This window comes from Myotis nattereri (genome assembly GCF_964212035.1).
Source record: "Myotis nattereri genome assembly, chromosome: 9".
NCBI lineage: Eukaryota > Metazoa > Chordata > Mammalia > Chiroptera > Vespertilionidae > Myotis > Myotis nattereri.
The window spans coordinates 20796082-20814024 of NC_138084.1; the positions used below are offsets into that span (position 1 = coordinate 20796082).

Consider the following 17943-nt stretch of genomic DNA (forward strand, 5'->3'; position numbering starts at 1 on the left):
TGTAGATCCATTTCTACTGTCTGTTTTTTCTCTCACAATTTTTTGTTATTTGACCTTATTTTCTGAAATGTAGAGTGAATTTTGATTAAATGACTGTGTATGAAAAATTGCAAAGAAAATTGGAGGCTTTACATGCTATCTTCCTCTAGAGAGGTTTACTTTGCTTCTGGAAGTAAGGATGGCAGATCATCTTACCTATCAGAGATTGAGGTCACTGGAGGCTCAGTTACCATTTTTGTAAGGGTTAGTTTATTTCCACCCTCGAAGAGTGTAGCTCTTTGGACTTCCAACTAAAATCCTGGGATATTTTCCAAAATCCCTCGTCTTTGCGGGGTCCTGAACACTAAGTCAGTCCTCAGAAAACTGCTGGTAGAACTGCCTCACTTTCTTAGCCCCTAGTGAATGGGTGAATGGCAAGTGTCAGAATCATCTCTTTTTGCTTTCATTTTCTGTGTGATCTTAGAGATGTATTCTAAATAATCAGTCTTTTTGCAGGATCATGAAATTTTAGAGGTGGAAGTGGCCTGAGATAGCGTCTAGTCTAGTGATGGCGAACCTATGACATGCGTGTCAGAGGTGACACGCAAACTCATTTTTTTGGTTGATTTTTCTTTGTTAAATGGCATTTAAATATATAAAATAAATATCAAAAATATAAATCTTTGTTTTACTATGGTTGCAAATATCAAAAAATTTCTATATGTGACACGGCACCAGAGTTAAGTTAGGGTTTTTCAAAATGCTGACACGCCGAGCTCAAAAGGTTCACCATCACTGTTAGTCCAACCTAAAATCCAGAGAATTTTAAGAGACTGATATTCTGATCTCTTTGCTCCTTGTCTAATGTTCTTCCATTAATATATATTTAATAAGTTAACTAGAATGAATAATGCAGTCAACATAAACTTGGTCAATATAGTAGAGGGTTAGATAGTAAAGTTTCTTCAAAGAAGTGAACACAATAGGTAATAAAGTCAAAGAAAGAGATTTATAACTCAATTGAACTACATTTTACTACTTACCTTTGCTGGAATTAGCAAAAGAGAAAGGGGACTTTACTCATTTTTTCCATTATGGATCTCATTTGGCAATTATAATATTTTATTGGGGGAAAAGAATTTTAAATTATAATTACCTACAGATAAACAATCTGAATCAACAAAAAAAGTTTATGTTGAATTGGTAATGTGCGCTTTTTAGAAGTTAGACAACATTTCTGGTAAATTCCTTTATCTGATAGACAGAATAACTGATGAGTAGGGATGAACAGTAGCAGAAGGGTCACAAATTCAACTTCCATTGGATTCAGGTAGTGGCATATGATAGGAATAGGGTAGGAATTGTATTGAACTGGAGAACCTATGTCTTCAGTTCAACCTATCTCTGATTCAGCTTCAGAAAATTGTTGCCATTATAGAAAACAATGGGCCCTGTACTGTTAGCTCTTCCACTTATTGAAGACTTTAATGTAGCCCCGCTGGCGTGGCTCAGTTGGTTGATCATTGACCTATGAACCAGGAGGTCATTGTTTGATTCCCAGTCAGGGCACATGCCCAGGTTGCAGGTTCAATCTCCAGGGTGGAGAGTGCAAGAGGCAGCCAATCAATGATTCTCATCATTGATGTTTCTCTCTCTCTCTCTCTCTCTCTCTCTCTCTCTCTCTCTCTCTCTTCCTCTCTGAAATCAATAAAAATATATTTTTTATAAAGAGTTTAATGTAAAATCTATTAGATCCTAAATATTGGTAGTGGATTGAAAGTTTATAAACCAGATTTTTAAGTATTTTTAAGCTAGATTATCTATACAATGGGAATGAAAGACTTCTATCACAGAACTTTCAAACTTTAAAATATGCATTTATTTGATAACCTTTGAAAAAACTACTCAGTCTTGCTCTAAAAGAGTTTAAATTAATAGTCAAAACATACCATACAAATCAATCACTATACTCTCACATAGTGTGTATTATGGATTATAAAGAAACCATTGTGGGAGTTCAGAGAAAGGACCCTTTAAATTTATTAAATATCTAAACAGAAGTAAATATTGGAATTTTACATTAGCAATAATTAAAAGCCAATGGAAATTTGGGTATCTAGAATAGCAATGATTTGCTAAGGAAATCGTGAAAGAAAACTGGGCAATTAATGGTACAATATGTGGTAAAGCAGCACTTCAGTGTCCCTTAAAATTAGTTATGCTATGAGTGGAATCACAGCTCTGTGATTATAATGATTTGTAGAATGTATGTGTTTATACTACATGGAAAGCTGATACAATGGGTGTTATTCACGTTGTTGAAAGTAACATTATAATATTCTTCTATATTAGGATTTTAAATTTACTTCATGCTTTCTATTAAAAATTATTTTTTGGAACTTTTTATTTTCCATGCATTCTTTAAGCAGCTTTCAAAAGTTATTAATAAAAGTTCTTATTAAATTGTTAATGAATAAAAAAAATATTAAATTTAGTGAGAAAATCCCATCTGTAACTTCAATAAAGTATCCAAGAATATCGAACCTTAAAAGTGTTTATTTTTTATTAGCTGCCTTAGGACTACAAGGATTTAAGTGTTTTATAAAAACAATAAAAGAGGAGTAATTTGATGGTTTATTTACTCTTTATAACCTTTAGAAAGTGTCATGCTTTTTAAAAAGTGCTTGCTTCAGGCTGTAGTTTTACAAGATGGGCTGTGTATTGGTCAGACCTCTTCAATTCTTGACCCTGAACAGATTTAGGGACATAGTATGTACAGCAGGCACATGTCCAAGCAGCCAAAACTGTAACGGGTACTTTATTTTCTTTTTCAAACTCATAATCCACCTCCTACGAAATTGCCCAATTCAGTTTCTCATGTTGTCTAATAAAATACTAATCACTCTTTCAGATAGTTTCTTGGTTTGATTAGCTACAAAGTATTCTAGATTAAACAATCTGATATATAGGGGAGAGCCTAAAAGTTCATATTTTTAAAAACCTCTTTCCTAAGTAGTATTTAAACTACTGTTTTCATATTAGCCAACTTAATCTATTACAGTGATTTCTAAAATAGAAAAATATTAATATTAAAACATATACAGCAATTCTTAAAATTCTGTTTTTCATTCAACAAATATTTCTAGTTTTTTTGACATGTTCTTACAAACAATCAGAATATATTTACATGTTTAAAATAGTTAATATAATTTAGGGTGGTTTTCTAACTTTTGTGGAATATGAAGATTAAATTCTGAAGTTTTTGAAGGAAATATGTGATACATATATCATAACCCATATGTTCTACAGAACCCACGGTCTTTTAAAGGTAATATAATGCGTGTTAAGGAGACTCTGGAGACAGATCATCTAGGTTTACCTAGTATGTGACTTTAGGCAAGTTACTTATCCTCTTGCTAACCCAGTTTCTTCATCTATAAAATGGTGATGATAAGAATACTCACCTCATAAAATTAAACCTAAGATTAAATTAATCAAAAAGTGCTAACCAGTGATTCTCATCATTGATGTCTCTATCTCTCTCTCCCTCTCCTTTCCTTTCTCTGAAATTAATAAAAATAATTTAAAAAACATTCTACTTGATCATGGTGTATAATTTTTTAGACATTGTTGGATTTCATTTGCTAATATGGTATTGAGAATTTCTTTTTGTCAAAACTTCTCAGAGATATTGGTTTTAGTTTAATTTTTTTGTATTATCTATGTTTGGTTTTGGTGTCACAGTAAACAGGTCTTATAAAATGAGTTGCAGTGTGTTCCTGTTGTATTTTTCTGGAAGAGCCTGTGTGAACGTAGTGTTAATTTATCTATAATAATAAAATCATAATACGCTAATTAGACCAGATGAGCTTCCGGGCAACCTTCCAGATGAAGCTGGGGCTGTGAGGGAAGCCCAGTCCCGGGTGCCACAGGGAAGCCTGTGCCGGAAGCCAGGGGAAGGAAGGCCCACTCTTGCATGAATTTCATGCATCATGCCTCTAGTCTTGAAATATTTGGTAGAGTTCTTCAGTGAAACCATCTGGCCTGGAAACTTCTTTATTTAGGAGCTATTAACTTAATGGTTGTCGAGCTATTTAGATTGTCTATATCACCTTGGTTGAGGTTTGGTAGTTTTATGGTTTTTGAAGAATTGGTGTATTTCTGTAACTTGTCAAATTTAAGAGCACGACCTTGTTCATAGCATTTCTTATGAACTTTTTAATGGCTGCAGTATCTTTGTATATGGTTTCTTTTAGCTCTTGAGCATAGTTAAAATTATTCATTTAAAGTCTTTGTCTAGTAAGTTCATCATCTGTAATTGCTCAAGGACAGTTCCTCTTCATTTCTTTCCTGTGTATGGATCACACTTTCCTGTTGTTGTTTTTTTTCTTCCATGCCTTGTAATATTTTGTTTAAAACTAGACATGACCCTTTTGAATACATGGCAACCCTAGAAATCAGTTTTCTCTTTCTCACCAAGATTGCTGCTTGTCATTATTTGTTTTTGACATTTCTGAAATAATTTTGTAAAGGCTGCAGTTTTTGTAATATATGGCTATTGAAGTCATCATTGTGCTTTTTTAGCTTATCAGCTTTGCTTGACAGAGATTTCCCTAAATACATGGGGCCAAAGGGAAAAAGCACACACCTCCCAGTCTTTGCAGAAGGGCTCCCTGCGTGTGTGTGTGGCACACCTTCAGTACTCAACCAGGCAGGTTTCAAGTCTGCCTGTTGAAGTTTTCAACGGAAGCTTTAGGTTTCTCCAGTGATACCTTGTGTTATGGTGTGGACTAATTCTGGAGTATTACATTATTTTAAACAGAATCAGAGGGGGTTTCTACATAACTGCTTCCTGTCTGGCTTTGGGCCTTTTCCTTTCCTTTGTGCTGCTTCCCAGAGAGTCTGTCTTTGCAGCTCTTCTTCTTATTAGTGGGGGTGGTTATGGTAGGTGGGAGAACAGAGCCTTCTCTGATGTTCTTATTAAGGCTGATTATCAGGGTGGGGTCTTCACAAGAGTTTTGATCCCTCCCTCATATTTAATGCTGAATGAAGCCTGTATTCCTGCTCCTCCTAGAGCTGTTTTATTTTCCTAGCCTTCTTCTCTCCTACCTGCAGTGGGTTTCCACGGGTGCTCTCGTGCTGCAGTTTTTATTGCCCTTCCCTCTGTAGATTAGACTTTTGTTCCTTAGGGGAGATAAGGAAGGTAGAATTTTCAGTTGTGGCTGTTAGTTCCCTTCCCCTGGGTCAGTTCCACTAGTGTCCTTAGCTTTAGTGCTGTTGTTGTTTTGTGGGTTTGTTTTGTTTTGTTTTTTGTTCTTTCCCCAACAGATTAAGGTTTTTGGTATGGAGGGGAAATAGAGAAGGTGACTTATAATTGCTCTTCTTCCCAGCCAGTACCACCAGGGAAAGCTTTCTCAGGATTTTCCCCATCCTTCACTGTAAGTATCTAGTGGGCTTCCTAGAAAAAAATAAAAATAAAAAAGCCTGGTAGAAGGTATAAACTTCCTTACTTTGGGGCCCCTCAGGGGATTCACAATCTTACACTAGCCCACATTCTGTCTTTAGCAATTTATTAAGATCTTTTAGCTGAGGTTTCTTATCAGTACTCAGTAGTTTATGTCTCAGGTAAGCAAATTTGCAATTTGTTCAGTGTTTTTCTTGTTGTGAGGGTTAGAACATGCTCTTTTTATCTCTATAGAAAGAGCTAAAACTGGAAGATTTAAGGTCTTAATTTCCCCAACATCTTTCTTCTTCTTTTTGATGTAGGAAGCAGAAATTCAATATGAAGAGCAGATTGGTAAAATTATTGTGGAGACACAAGAACTTAAATGGCAAAATGTGAGTATATTTTTTTCTCAGATTAGCATTCTTAGCAATTGTTTTTAAATGTATTCTAATCTTTGATTGCAAAGTTAATTTTTAAATTTTCTAAACATATTCAGAATATTAAAGTTCCCACTAAAACTGTTAACATTTGGGCTTCCAAAAAATTGAGAATAATTTTTATTCAGTCTTTCTGATAAAATAACTAAAAATAATACTGAGTATAATGCTGAAAACTGAACTATTTCACATCTGAGAAATATATTGTATGTTTTAGAGGAGTCAAAATATTTTTTTAAGAAGTGAAACCTCAGAACTGTACATGTGTTCCTAGGTTGTTGTTATATACTGTAACCAAATATTTTTATAAAAAGAATATTAGATCTGATTTTCTCTCTAGCCTTATCTATATTAAAAGCATTTTTATAATGCTTCTTGTGCCTTTCCACCAACGTAATCTTAAGCACTAAATAATGAAAGATTAATTATGATGGCCCTTCTCACTATTTGGCAATATTGAAATAGGAACAGGAGGTAACATAAAAGAATCAGAATTCAAGTGGCAAAGGATAATTATTAAAAATTAGCTATGAGAATTAAAATATTTTAATGCAATTGCTAACTTCTGGAGAAATAAAAGTTGTGTGAGAGTAGAAATGTAATTGTGATATGCTTATATGACTCTGCATTGAACAAAAATTACATAGAGTGTAAAAATACTATTAACTTAAGCCACAGTTTTTATATAATTGTTGGAAGAATAGAGGGAGAAGATGTAGGTTAATGACTGTACAAGAAAGCTAAACTATCATAAAGGAGATCAATAGATAAACTTTTACATTGTTTAATCAACATATATTAAGAGACATGGAGTCAAATAACAGAAATATTTGAAAGTGGTTGCTACTTTTAGGCCTAATAGTTTTAAATTAAGAGGATTGTTTGATAAAAATAGAAGAAAAAATATAATGTTATCTTGAATCTGAAGAACAGAACATAGAACTTCTACCAAAAAGGGTGGGGAGGGAAGGGAAAAAAGAAATGGAATCATATATGTGGATTTTTTTCAAAAATGCCCTGTGGTAGAGTAAAATCTCTGATATTTCTCTTAGCAATATTTTTTCTGCTATATCTCCTTGGGTAAGGGAAACAAAAGAAAAAATAAACAAGTGGGACTGCATCAGACTAAAAGTTTTTGCACAGCAAAGGAAACCATCAACAATGAAAAGACAACCTACTGAATGGGAGAAGATATTTGCCATAGTACAGTAGATGAGGGGTTAGTATCCAAAATATATAAAGAACTTATACAACTTGACACCATAAAAACAGTCCATTTAAAAAATGGATAAAGGACCCAAACAGACACTTCTCCAAAGTGGGCAAACAGTTGGCCAAAATACATATGAAAAGATGCTCAATGTTACTAATCATCAGAAAAATGCAAACTAAAACCAAATGAGGTATCACCTCATCACACCTGTCAGAATGGCTATCCTCAGTAAATCAACAAACAAGTGTTGGTGAGGATGTGGAGAAAAGGGAACCCTCACGCACTGTTGTTGGGAATGCAGGTTGGTGCAGCCACTGTGGTAAGCAGTATGGAGGCTCCTCAAAACATTAAATGTGGAATTGCCTTATGATCCAGTGGTTTCACTCCTGAGTATGTATCCAAAGAAACCAAAAACACTAAGTTGAAAGAATACATGCACCCTTATGTTCATTGCAGCATTATTTATAATTGCCAGATTGTGGAAGCAGCCCAAGTGCCCATCAATAGACGAGTGGATAAAAAAGTGGTGGTACATATATACAATGGAATGTTATTTAGGCATAAAAAGAATAAAATCTTAACATTTGTGACAGCATGGATGGATCTAGAGAGTATTATGCTAAGTGAAATAAGCCAATCAGAGAAAGACAAATACAGTATGATTTCACTTAGTGGAATCTAAAGGACAGAATAAACAAACAAAATTGAAACAGACTCATAGATACAGAGAACAAACTAATGGTAGCCAGAGGGGAGGGGAGTTGGGGGGCTGGGAGAAAAAGGCAAAAGGATTAAAAAATACAAAATGGTCGTTACAAAATAGTCACAGGGATGTAAAGTACAACATAGGGAATATTGTTAATAATATTGTAATAACTATGTACAGTGTCAAATGGGTACTGGAAATAGTAGGGGGAGCACTTTGTAAAATATATGATTGTCTAACCCAGCCGTGGGCAAACTACGGCCCGCGGGCCAGATCCGGCCCATTTGAAATGAATAAAACTAAAAAAAAAAAAAGACCGTACCCTTTTATGTAATGATGTTTACTTTGAATTTATATTAGTTCACACAAACACTCCATCCATGCTTTTGTTCCGGCCCTCCGGTCCAGTTTAAGAACCCATTGTGGCCCTCGAGTCAAAAAGTTTGCCCACCCCTGGTAACCACTAAAGCTGTACAGCTGAAAGTAACACAAAATAGTATTGAATGTAAACTAACCAAAAAATAAAATTAAAAATTTTAAATGCCCTGTGATAGCTATGGTTTTGTAAAAACTTAGTAGAATTTCATTGTATTTAAAGAATCATATGTTGCTATGTGAACATTTGTGCCTAGGTCATAAAATTGGTTTATTTGGAAATTCTAAGACTACAGTCTGCTTGTGTACAAGGAATGTTAATAACTTGATGAAAGATATTTTCTTGAAGAAAGCTTTGCAGCAAGCTACGTTTAGAGTTTAAATTTTAATAAAGTAATGTATCTATCTACATGAATAAAAGGGAAACATGCAAATTGGCATCACTCTGCTATGCCCACCAGCCAATCAGGATGAGTATGCAAATTAACCCAACAAAGATGGCAGTTAATTTGCATATGTAGGCGTGGAGCGAAGACTGAAGACTGAAGATGACTAAAGACTAAAGAGGCTTGGCTTCTCTGCTGCGGCCGGAGCGAAGGCCTGGGTCCCAGGTGCTGGAGGAAAATCGGTGCCAGCAGCCAGGGGAAGGAAGGCCTATTGCATGAATCTCTTTGTGCAACAGGCCTCTAGTAGATATATAAAAGCCTAATGACTGTTGTGACCAGTTGCTATGACACACACTGATCACCAGGGAGCAGATGCTCAATGCAGGAGCTGCCCACTGGTGGTTAGTGCACTCCCACAGCCAACCTCCCATGGCTAGCCAGCCCTGATTGGTCCCGATCGCTGGCCAGGCCTTGGGACTTCACTCGTGCACGAATTCATGCACTGGGTCTCTAGTTTTATCATAAAGAAGCAGCTGGAAGCAAAATAATTGTTTGATGATTCCACGACAGTAAAAACATAAAATTGGTTTAAAATTGCATTTCAAGAGCATGAAATTATATATGCAACAAATATACTTAACTTTTATTTACATAGTGAAGCCAATTAAAGTTTAAACTGAGTTGCTAGAATTTATGTCTTAACTTTTTATCATTTTTTAAAATAGGAAACTCTTCAGAATCAAAAGGAAACATTAACAAAGCAACACAAAGAAGCAATGGCAGTTTTTAAAAAGCAGGTAATTTCATATGGATAGACTAACACTATAGTATTAAATATAACATCTCCTCTTTATGAATATTATAAGCTGCTCTCCATACACCCTGAAGACACACACAAAAACATATTATTGGAAGCAGGAAATGAATAAGATTGTTTTGAATCATAACATAATAAAGAGTATAATGTGGTAGAATGAGTTAGTTATGGAGAGAAATTGGGAAAACTATTTTCTTGTAGATGTGTTTTCATCTGTTCTGAATAAATCAGGGTAATGATGTGGGTGTTCTTTTTCTCTCCCTTTTCCCCTTCCTCTGTTTAATTAGAGTATTCTAGGATCTTAACCCTTTCAACATTACTTCTTTACCCAAGCTAGAATTGTATCACTGATGAAAAGCAGAGCTGCAAGTAGGGAGATGTAAAAGATGAGGGGATGTGATTATCATGCACTGAAGCCTCCATAAATATTAACCACCAGCATCTAAGTAAGACTAGTAGAGAAATAGAAAAAAAGGAAAAGAAAAATATTTTTAAAGAACCAAATAGCAACTCTTTTGTTATTTTGAATTCTATAGCTCTTCTTTACAACCTCAAATTTCTCTATTCAGTCCCTAGTTAGAAAATATAAGTGTAAGAAATATGTTCCTGAAAAATATCCTCTGGAAGTGTTTTTTCTTATAGCCTTTCCAACATGACTTTAAAAAATTCATTCCCCCCCTTTTTGTCTTCATCTCCATATAGGTGTGTTTAGAAAAACAAATGTATAAAAAGAAATAAACCTATACACTGTAAATCACTAGTGGGTTAAAGTCATTGGTAATTTATACTTTAGCATAGATTTATTTAGGCAAATGATAAACTTTTTTTTAGTCTGAGATTGGCCTCATCAAAATTATGGGAGTTTTAATTGAAGGGTAAGGAAGCAGAAGCCAAATGTATATAGCATAATCTTCTTTAGGAGAGAGAGCAAGTGTTTGTTTCCGATATCACAAGGGACTTTGAGCTAGATAAGGATATCCAGGTATCTCAAGAATAGAGGAGAGAGTGCTTTGGGATTCTTTTTATTTATTTATTTATTTTTAAGGATTCTAGAATGTAACAAGACATAGGAAATTAGATGGAGAAGTTCCAAAGAAAAATTTCATTTCTTTTTTTTAAATTCTTTACTGTTTAAAGGATTACATATAGTATTACATATGTCTCCTTTTCCCCCCTTACCTCTCCCCAGCCACCACCCCCCCCCCCCCAGCACATTCTCTCACTTCCCTACTGTCTCTGTCCATTGGTTATGCTTATATGCATGCATACAAGTCCTTTGGTTGATCTCTTACCCCTCCACACATACCCTCCCCTGCCTTCCCTCTGAAGTTTGACAGTGTGTTTGATGCTTCTCTGTCTCTGTTTTTGTTCATCAGTTTATGTTCATTATATTCTACAAATGAGTGAGATCATGTGATATTTATCTTTCTCTAACTGACTTATTTCTCTTAGCATAATACTCTCCATGTCCATCCATGCTGTTTCAAATGATAAGAGTTCTTTTATACAGCAGTGTAATATTCCATTGTGTAGAAGTACCACTGTTTTTTAATCCACTCATCTGCTGATGGGCAATTAGGCTGTTTCCAAATTTTAGCTATTGTAAATTGTGCTGCTATGAACATAGGGATGTATATGTCCTTTCTGACTGGTGTTTCTAGTTTCTTGGAATATATTCCTAGAAGTAGGATTACTGGGTCAAACTGGAGTTTCATTTTTAATTTTTTGAGGAAACTTCACACTGTTTTCCACACTGGCTGCACCAGTCTGCATTCCCTCCAGCAGTGCACGAGGGTTCCTTTTTCTCCTCATCCTCGCCATCACTTGTCATTTGTTGATTTGTTGATGATAGCCATTCTGACAGATGTGAGATGGTATCTCATTGTCGTTTTGATTTGCATCTCTCAGATGATTAGTGACTTTCAGCATGTTTTCATATGTCTCTTGGCCTTCTGTTGTTCACTTTCAAAAAGTGTCTAAGTCCTTTGCTCATATTTTGATTGGATTGTTTATCATCTTTTTGTTAAGATGTATGAGTTCCCTATACATTTTGGAGGTTATGCCCTTATTAGATACTAGAGGCCCAGTGCACAAAAATTTGTGCACTCGGGGGGTCCCTCAGCCCGGCCTATGCCCTCTTGCAGTCTGGGACCCCTCGGAGGATGTCCACCTGCTGGCTTAGGCCCGCTCCCTGGGGGATTGGGTCCAAGCTGGCAGTCAGACATCCCTCTGGCAGCCTGGCAGCCCTTGGGGGATGTCCACTTACCACCAGGGAGTAGGCCTAAGCTGCAGTCAGACATCCTTAGTGCTGCTGAGGAGGCGGGAGAGGCTCCCGCCACCACCGCTGTGCTGGCAGCCATCAGTCTGGCTTATGGCTGAACAGAGCTCCCCTGTGGGAGCGCACTGACCACCAGGGGACAGCTCCTGCATTGAGCATCTGCCCTCTGGTGATCAGTGTGTATCATAGTGATCAGTCATTCCCAGTTGTTCTGCTGTTAGGGTCAATTTGCATAATATCCTTTTATTATATAGGATAGAGGCCTAGTGCATGGGTGGGGGCCTCCTGGTTTGCCCTGAAGGGTGTCCCGGATCAGGGTGGGGGTCCTGCTGGGGTGCCTGGCCAGCCTGGGTGAGGGGCTGATGGCTGTTTGCAGCTGGTTACACCCCCTTCAGGGTGGGGATCCCCACTGGGGTGCCTGGCCAGCCTGGGTGAGGGGCTGATGGCTCTTTGCAGGCTGGTCAAGCCCCCCTCCCAGTGGGGATCCTCACCCCATGGAGGTTTGGCCAGCCTGGGTGAGGGGCTGAGGGCTGTTTTCAGGCTGGCCACACCCCCTTTAGGGTAAGGGGTCCCCACTGGGGTGCCTGGCCAGTCTGGGTGAGGGGCTGAGGGCTGTTTTCAGGCTGGCCAAGCTCCCAGGTGACGGAAGCTCCCAGCCTCTCCTTTATTTATTTATTTTTTTATTCTGGGATTTATCTTCTATAATTGAAACTTTGTTGCCTTGAGTGGAGCTCAGAGCCGGCCTCAGCTGGCGGGAAGCTTGGCTTCCTCCATCACTGGGGCAACCCAAGCCTCTTGCTCGCTCCAGGTCCATTGCCATGGCCGTCTGAAAGCAGGTATCTGGGGTTTATTTACCTTCTATAATTGAAACTTTGTTGCCTTGAGTGGAGCTCAGAGCTGGCCACAGCAGGCGGGAAGCTTGGCTTCCTTCATCACTGGACCATCTAAGCCTCCTGTTTGCTCTAGCTCCATGGCTGCCGGCCGCCATCTTGGTTGGGTTAATTTGCATATAGTCGCTCTAATTGGCTGGTGGGGGTTGCTTAAGGCGTAGCGAAGGTATGATCAATTTGCATGTTTGTCTTTTATTAGTGTAGATAACATTGGCAAATATGTTCTCCCATGCAGTGGGCTTTCTTATTGTTTTATTGGTGGTTTCTTCAACTGCGCAGCAGCTTTTTATTTTGCTACTAGAGGCCCGGTGCACAAAAATTTGTGCACTCAGCGGGGAGGGAGGGCCCCTCAGTCCGGCCTGTGTCCTCTCGCAGTCTGAGACCCCTCGGGAGATAACGACCTGCTGGCTTAGGTCTGCTCCCGGGTACCAGAGGGCAGGCCCAATCTCTAGGTGCAGCCCCTGGTCAGGCTCAGAGCAAGGCCAATTGGGGAGTTGGGGCGCCACCCCCTGTCATGCACAGAGCAGGGTGGATCGGGAGGTTGCGATGCCACCCTCAGTCATGCTCAGGGTAGGGCCGACTGGGGGGTTGGGCACCGCCCCGTCACACTCAAGGCAGGGTCGATGGGGAGGTTGCGGCGCCACCCCCTGTCACGCACAGAGCAGGGCCCATCAGGGGGTTGGGGCGCTGCCCCCTGTCACTCACAGAGCAGGGCCCATCAGGGGGTTGGGGAGCTCCCCCCGTCACGCACAGAGCAGGGCGGATCAGGGGATTGGGGCGCCGCCCTCTATCACCCACAGAACAGGGCCGATCAGGGGGTTGTGGCGCCGCCACTCTCACACTCAGGGCAGGGCTGATGGGGAGGTTATGGCTCTACCCCATCACACACAGAGCAGGGCCCATGGAGGGGGCGTTGGGGCGCCACCCTCTATCACCCACAGAGCAGGGCTGATCAGGGGGTTGGGGCGCCGCCACTCTCACACTCAGGGCAGGGCCGATGGGGAGGTTATGGCTCTACCCCGTCACACACAGAGCAGGGCCCGTGGGGAGGTGGGGGTTGGGGCGCCGCACCCTGTCACACACACAGCAGAGCCGATCAGGGGGTTGGGGTGCCACACCCTGTCACACACAGAGCTGCAGGGCTATCAGGGGGTTGGGGAGCTCCCCCCATCAGGCACAGAGTAGGGCTGATCAGGGGGTTGGGGCGCCTTCCCCTGTCACGAACAGAGCAGGGCAGATAGGGAGGTTGTGGCCCCGCCCCCTGTCACATACAGAGCCGCAGGGCAATCTGGGGGTTTGGACGCTGCCCTGTCACACTGATCCCGGTGCCGGGAGGCCTCTCAGCTCCGCTGATCTCGGTGCTGGGAGGCCTCACGGCTCCGCTGATCCCGGTACTGGGAGGCATATTACCCTTTTACTATATAGGATAGAGGCCTGGTGCATGGGTGGGGGCTGGCTGGTTTGCCCTGAAGGGTGTCCTGGATCAGGGTGGGGGTCCCCACTGGGGTGCCTGGCCAGCCTGGATGAGGGGATGATGGCTGTTTGCAATTGGTCACACACCCTTCAGGGTGGGGGTCCCCACTGGTGTGCCTGGCCAGTCTGGGTGAGGGGCTGAGGGCTGTTTTCAGGCTGGCGGGTGACTGAAGCTTCCAACTGCTCCTTCTTTTCTTTTTTTTTTTTTTATTCTGGTCCAGCTTTAGCTCTGGCTCCAGCTCTGAGGCCTCTGCTGCTGAAAGCAGTTATCTGGTTTGTTTGGGTTCTATAATCGAAACTCTGTATCAACTCCAGCTCTGAGATCCCAGCAGGCTGAAAGCAGGTTTCTGGGGTTTTGTTTAGCTTCTATATTTGTAACAATGTTTCAAACTGCAAGCTCAGAAGCCGGCAAGGCAGGCGGGGAACGTTGGAGTCCTCCGTCACTGAAGCAAGCGAGCCTCATGTTAGTTTCAAGCTGCCTGGCTGCCGGCTGCCCTCTTGGCTGGCAGTTAATTTGCATATCTTGTTGATTAGCCAATGGGAAGGGTAGTGGATGTAAGCTAATTACCATGTTTCTCTTTTATTAGATAGGATAGTCTCATTTATTTATTTTCTCCTTAGTTTCCTTTGCCATAGGAGCTGTATCAGTGAAGATGTTGCTCAGACACAACTTTGCCTAATATCCTTGCAGTGCTTAGAATATTTAACTAGTTTTTTTTTTTTTGGCAAGTTTACTTTAGTTTTCCTGTTTTAAAAAGTCATTGTTTATTTTGCTGTTACATGCATTTTTTAAATTTTCAGGATATATTGTCAATGCAAATACAAATGGTATTTATTTCATAACAGTGTGCCCTTAGAAAATGTCATGTTATTATTTATGAGTAGATAGCAAATTACTGAAATATTTAAGAAAAAACTTCTGGAGGACAAAACTAAACTTTCAAGAATGATTGTTGTCTCTAATTCATTTCCTTTGTTGACTGGCTTTTTCCTTCCATTCATGTTTTATTATTTATTTTCTCATTCATTGTAAAAGCATATTCACATTTTATCAAGTTCAAACAATAATCATGTAAAATATATCTATAATCTCACTGTGTAAATCACTGTTAACAGTTTACTTACCTGTGTTTTAATCTTTATAATTGTTTGTAGTTGCAAATGAAGATGTGTGCCTTGGAAGAAGAAAAGGTATTAATTAATTTTTTAACAATTTAAAGCATGGTTAAATGTATTTAAGTAATTGTTGCCATAATGGAAAGGAGCATTAGTAATACACTAATGGAAACTGTTAATTGCTGAAAATGTTAGACACAGAAAGGACCCACGGGAATCGTGTTACTTGACCACTGTTATTTTGCAGTTGAGAACATTGAGACCTATCAAGACTTTCTGAAGTTCAGTATCCCATTTTGAAGTGGTAAAGTTGGGACTAGAACCCAGATCTCTTCAGCCCCCAAATTAATGCTATTTCCACTCTACTGCAATTAAGTGTAATATTTTTTAGTGCTTTTTAATGCAATTACCTTCTTTAAAAAACATTAAAATGATTGTCATCTGGGTGCCAACCAACTGGAAAAGAGGACACAACTCCAAACAGTCCTAGAAATTCATCTGGCATTAAACATTTTTCCTAGCTATCTAATAGTTAATACATGTTTTGAGTATGTCAATGAACATATCACTTATAATATTAATAATTTATGGTTTGTTATTTTTAGCTAAAGACCTTCTTTTAAAAATTCTCCCATATCCTTAAATGTATAAGACAAGCGTACCTGTATTTTGTTAATTAGAATATATTTATTCTAGCTATATGAATTAAGTACTTAATTATACAGTATTCACAAGTTCTCAAGAATGGTGTATTGATAAAATTTGTTGTTATAAGATTTTTCATTTCATGATATTTATAATCTCATAAATGACTTACTGTAATTTTACAATGTTTTGAAGTCTTTAGAAGTTTAAGTTGTAGTGTGGATACAAGTGTAAAGCCTGTGAAGTATTACGTTTACAGTGGAGAGTTTGGTTCTTAAGCTCTTATATTTCCACATTAATAGTATTATTTACATAGGAAAATACTGAAATATAGTTTTTTACTTAAAGGGAAAATATCAACTTGCTACAGAAATAAAAGAAAAAGAAATAGAAGGATTGAAAGAAACATTAAAAGCATTACAGGTAAAATAATAAGTATTACTTAAAAAGTAATTTGGCATTTTAGCATTGTATCAGTAAAATATCATTAAACATGTAAGCTAGCAATGCAAAGCTAATAAAAAAAAATCACCTATGATATATAATATATAATTTAGTACTTTTTATCTTAGAATCTTGAATTTCAAATTAGAAAGATTTTTGCTTCATTTTTTATTTTAAAAAGAAATATTAAAATAACTCATTATTTTTCATAGTAATATAATTAGATATATATTGTTTTTAATATTTTACAGATTAAAGTATTAAAGGAAAATAAGTCAGGAGTGTATACTATGACAGATTCACCCATGGTTCCTAAAATTTTAAATAACATTAATTGAGTCATTATTACTTGCTAAATAATGTGGTTATTTTCTGTAAATACAAAGATGAAGAAAACATCACATTTGCCTTTAAGTTGTTCACAGTCTCAGAGAATACAGAGGTGTACAACTAATGATGATGATATATATATATACATATATATAGTCTATGCGCCGAGCACTTTTCTAAGCACTGGGGATACAGCAGTGATTAAAAAGGACAAAATCTCTGCCCTGGTGCACTTACATTTTGATAGGGAATACAAACATTAAAATTAGATTAAAAAGTAAATTAAAGATTATTGGAGGGAAGATATTCACATGATTTCAAAATATCATCCTATAGATAACATTAACTACAGAGAGCAAAATACATTTTTACAGTGGAAGGATCCTGGAAGTCACTGCCTTAATCAGGTAATTCACACCATAGTGTGGACTTGTTTAAGCAGATGACAAACTTTCTTCCTTTAGTCTGATTAAGGTAGTACAAGGGTTCCGTTTTTCTCCACATCCTCATTAACTTCATCTTTTTTATCACAGCCATTCTAATAAGAGTTAGGTGATACCTCATTGTGGGTTTGATTTACATTCCCCTGATGATGAGTGATGTCGAGCACATTTGCATATACCTGTTGGCCATGTATGTGTCTTCTTTTTTAAAAAAATTATTTTATTGATTTTTTTACATGGAGGAAGGGAGAGGGATAGAGAGTTAGAAACATTGATGCGAGAGAAACATCGATCAGTTCCTTCCTGCACACCCTGTACTGGGGATGTGCCCGCAATCAAAGTACATGTCCTTGACTGGAATCGAACCTGGGACCCTTCAGTCCGCAGGCTGATGCTCTATCCACTGAGCCAAACTGGTCAGGGCAATGTGTCTTCTTTTGAGACATGTCTATTCAGGTCCTCAGTCCATTTTTGAATAGATTATTTGTGTTGTGTTTTGCTAGTGAGTATATGAATTCCTGACATATTTTGGATATATTTGCAGATGTTTCTCTCATTATATAGGTTGTGTTTTCACTCTGATGATTATTTCCTTTGCTGTGCAGAAGCTTTTTAGTTTTATACAATTCCACTCGCCTGTTTGTTTTTGCCCTTGTTGGCCTAGACCAGCGGTTCTCAACCTGTGGGTCACGACTCCTTTGGCGGTCGAACGACCCTTTCACAGGAGTCGCCTAAGACCATCCTGCATATCAGATATTTACATTACGATTCATAACAGTAGCAACATGACAGTTATGAAGTAGCAATGAAAATAATTTTATGATTGGGTCACAACATGAGGAACTGTATTTAAAGGGCCAGAAGGTTGAGAACCACTGGCCCTAGAGACTAATGTCAAGAAGCTCTTTTCCCATGTTTTTTCTTCTTCTAGTAGTTTTACTGTTTGAGATCCTATTTTTAAGCCT

At 38.4% G+C, this 17943-nt stretch overlaps 1 protein-coding gene across 1 annotated transcript in view; it reads left to right on the forward strand.

The window, feature by feature from the left end:
• Positions 1-17943, forward strand: part of CCDC73 (coiled-coil domain containing 73) — an 86697-nt gene that overhangs the window by 28030 nt on the left and 40724 nt on the right. The window contains exons 4-7 of the mRNA XM_081098156.1: positions 5746-5817; positions 9268-9339; positions 15156-15191; positions 16110-16184. Of these exons, the coding sequence (XP_080954282.1) occupies positions 5746-5817; positions 9268-9339; positions 15156-15191; positions 16110-16184 (255 nt within the window). The remainder of the gene's footprint in view (positions 1-5745; positions 5818-9267; positions 9340-15155; positions 15192-16109; positions 16185-17943) is intronic.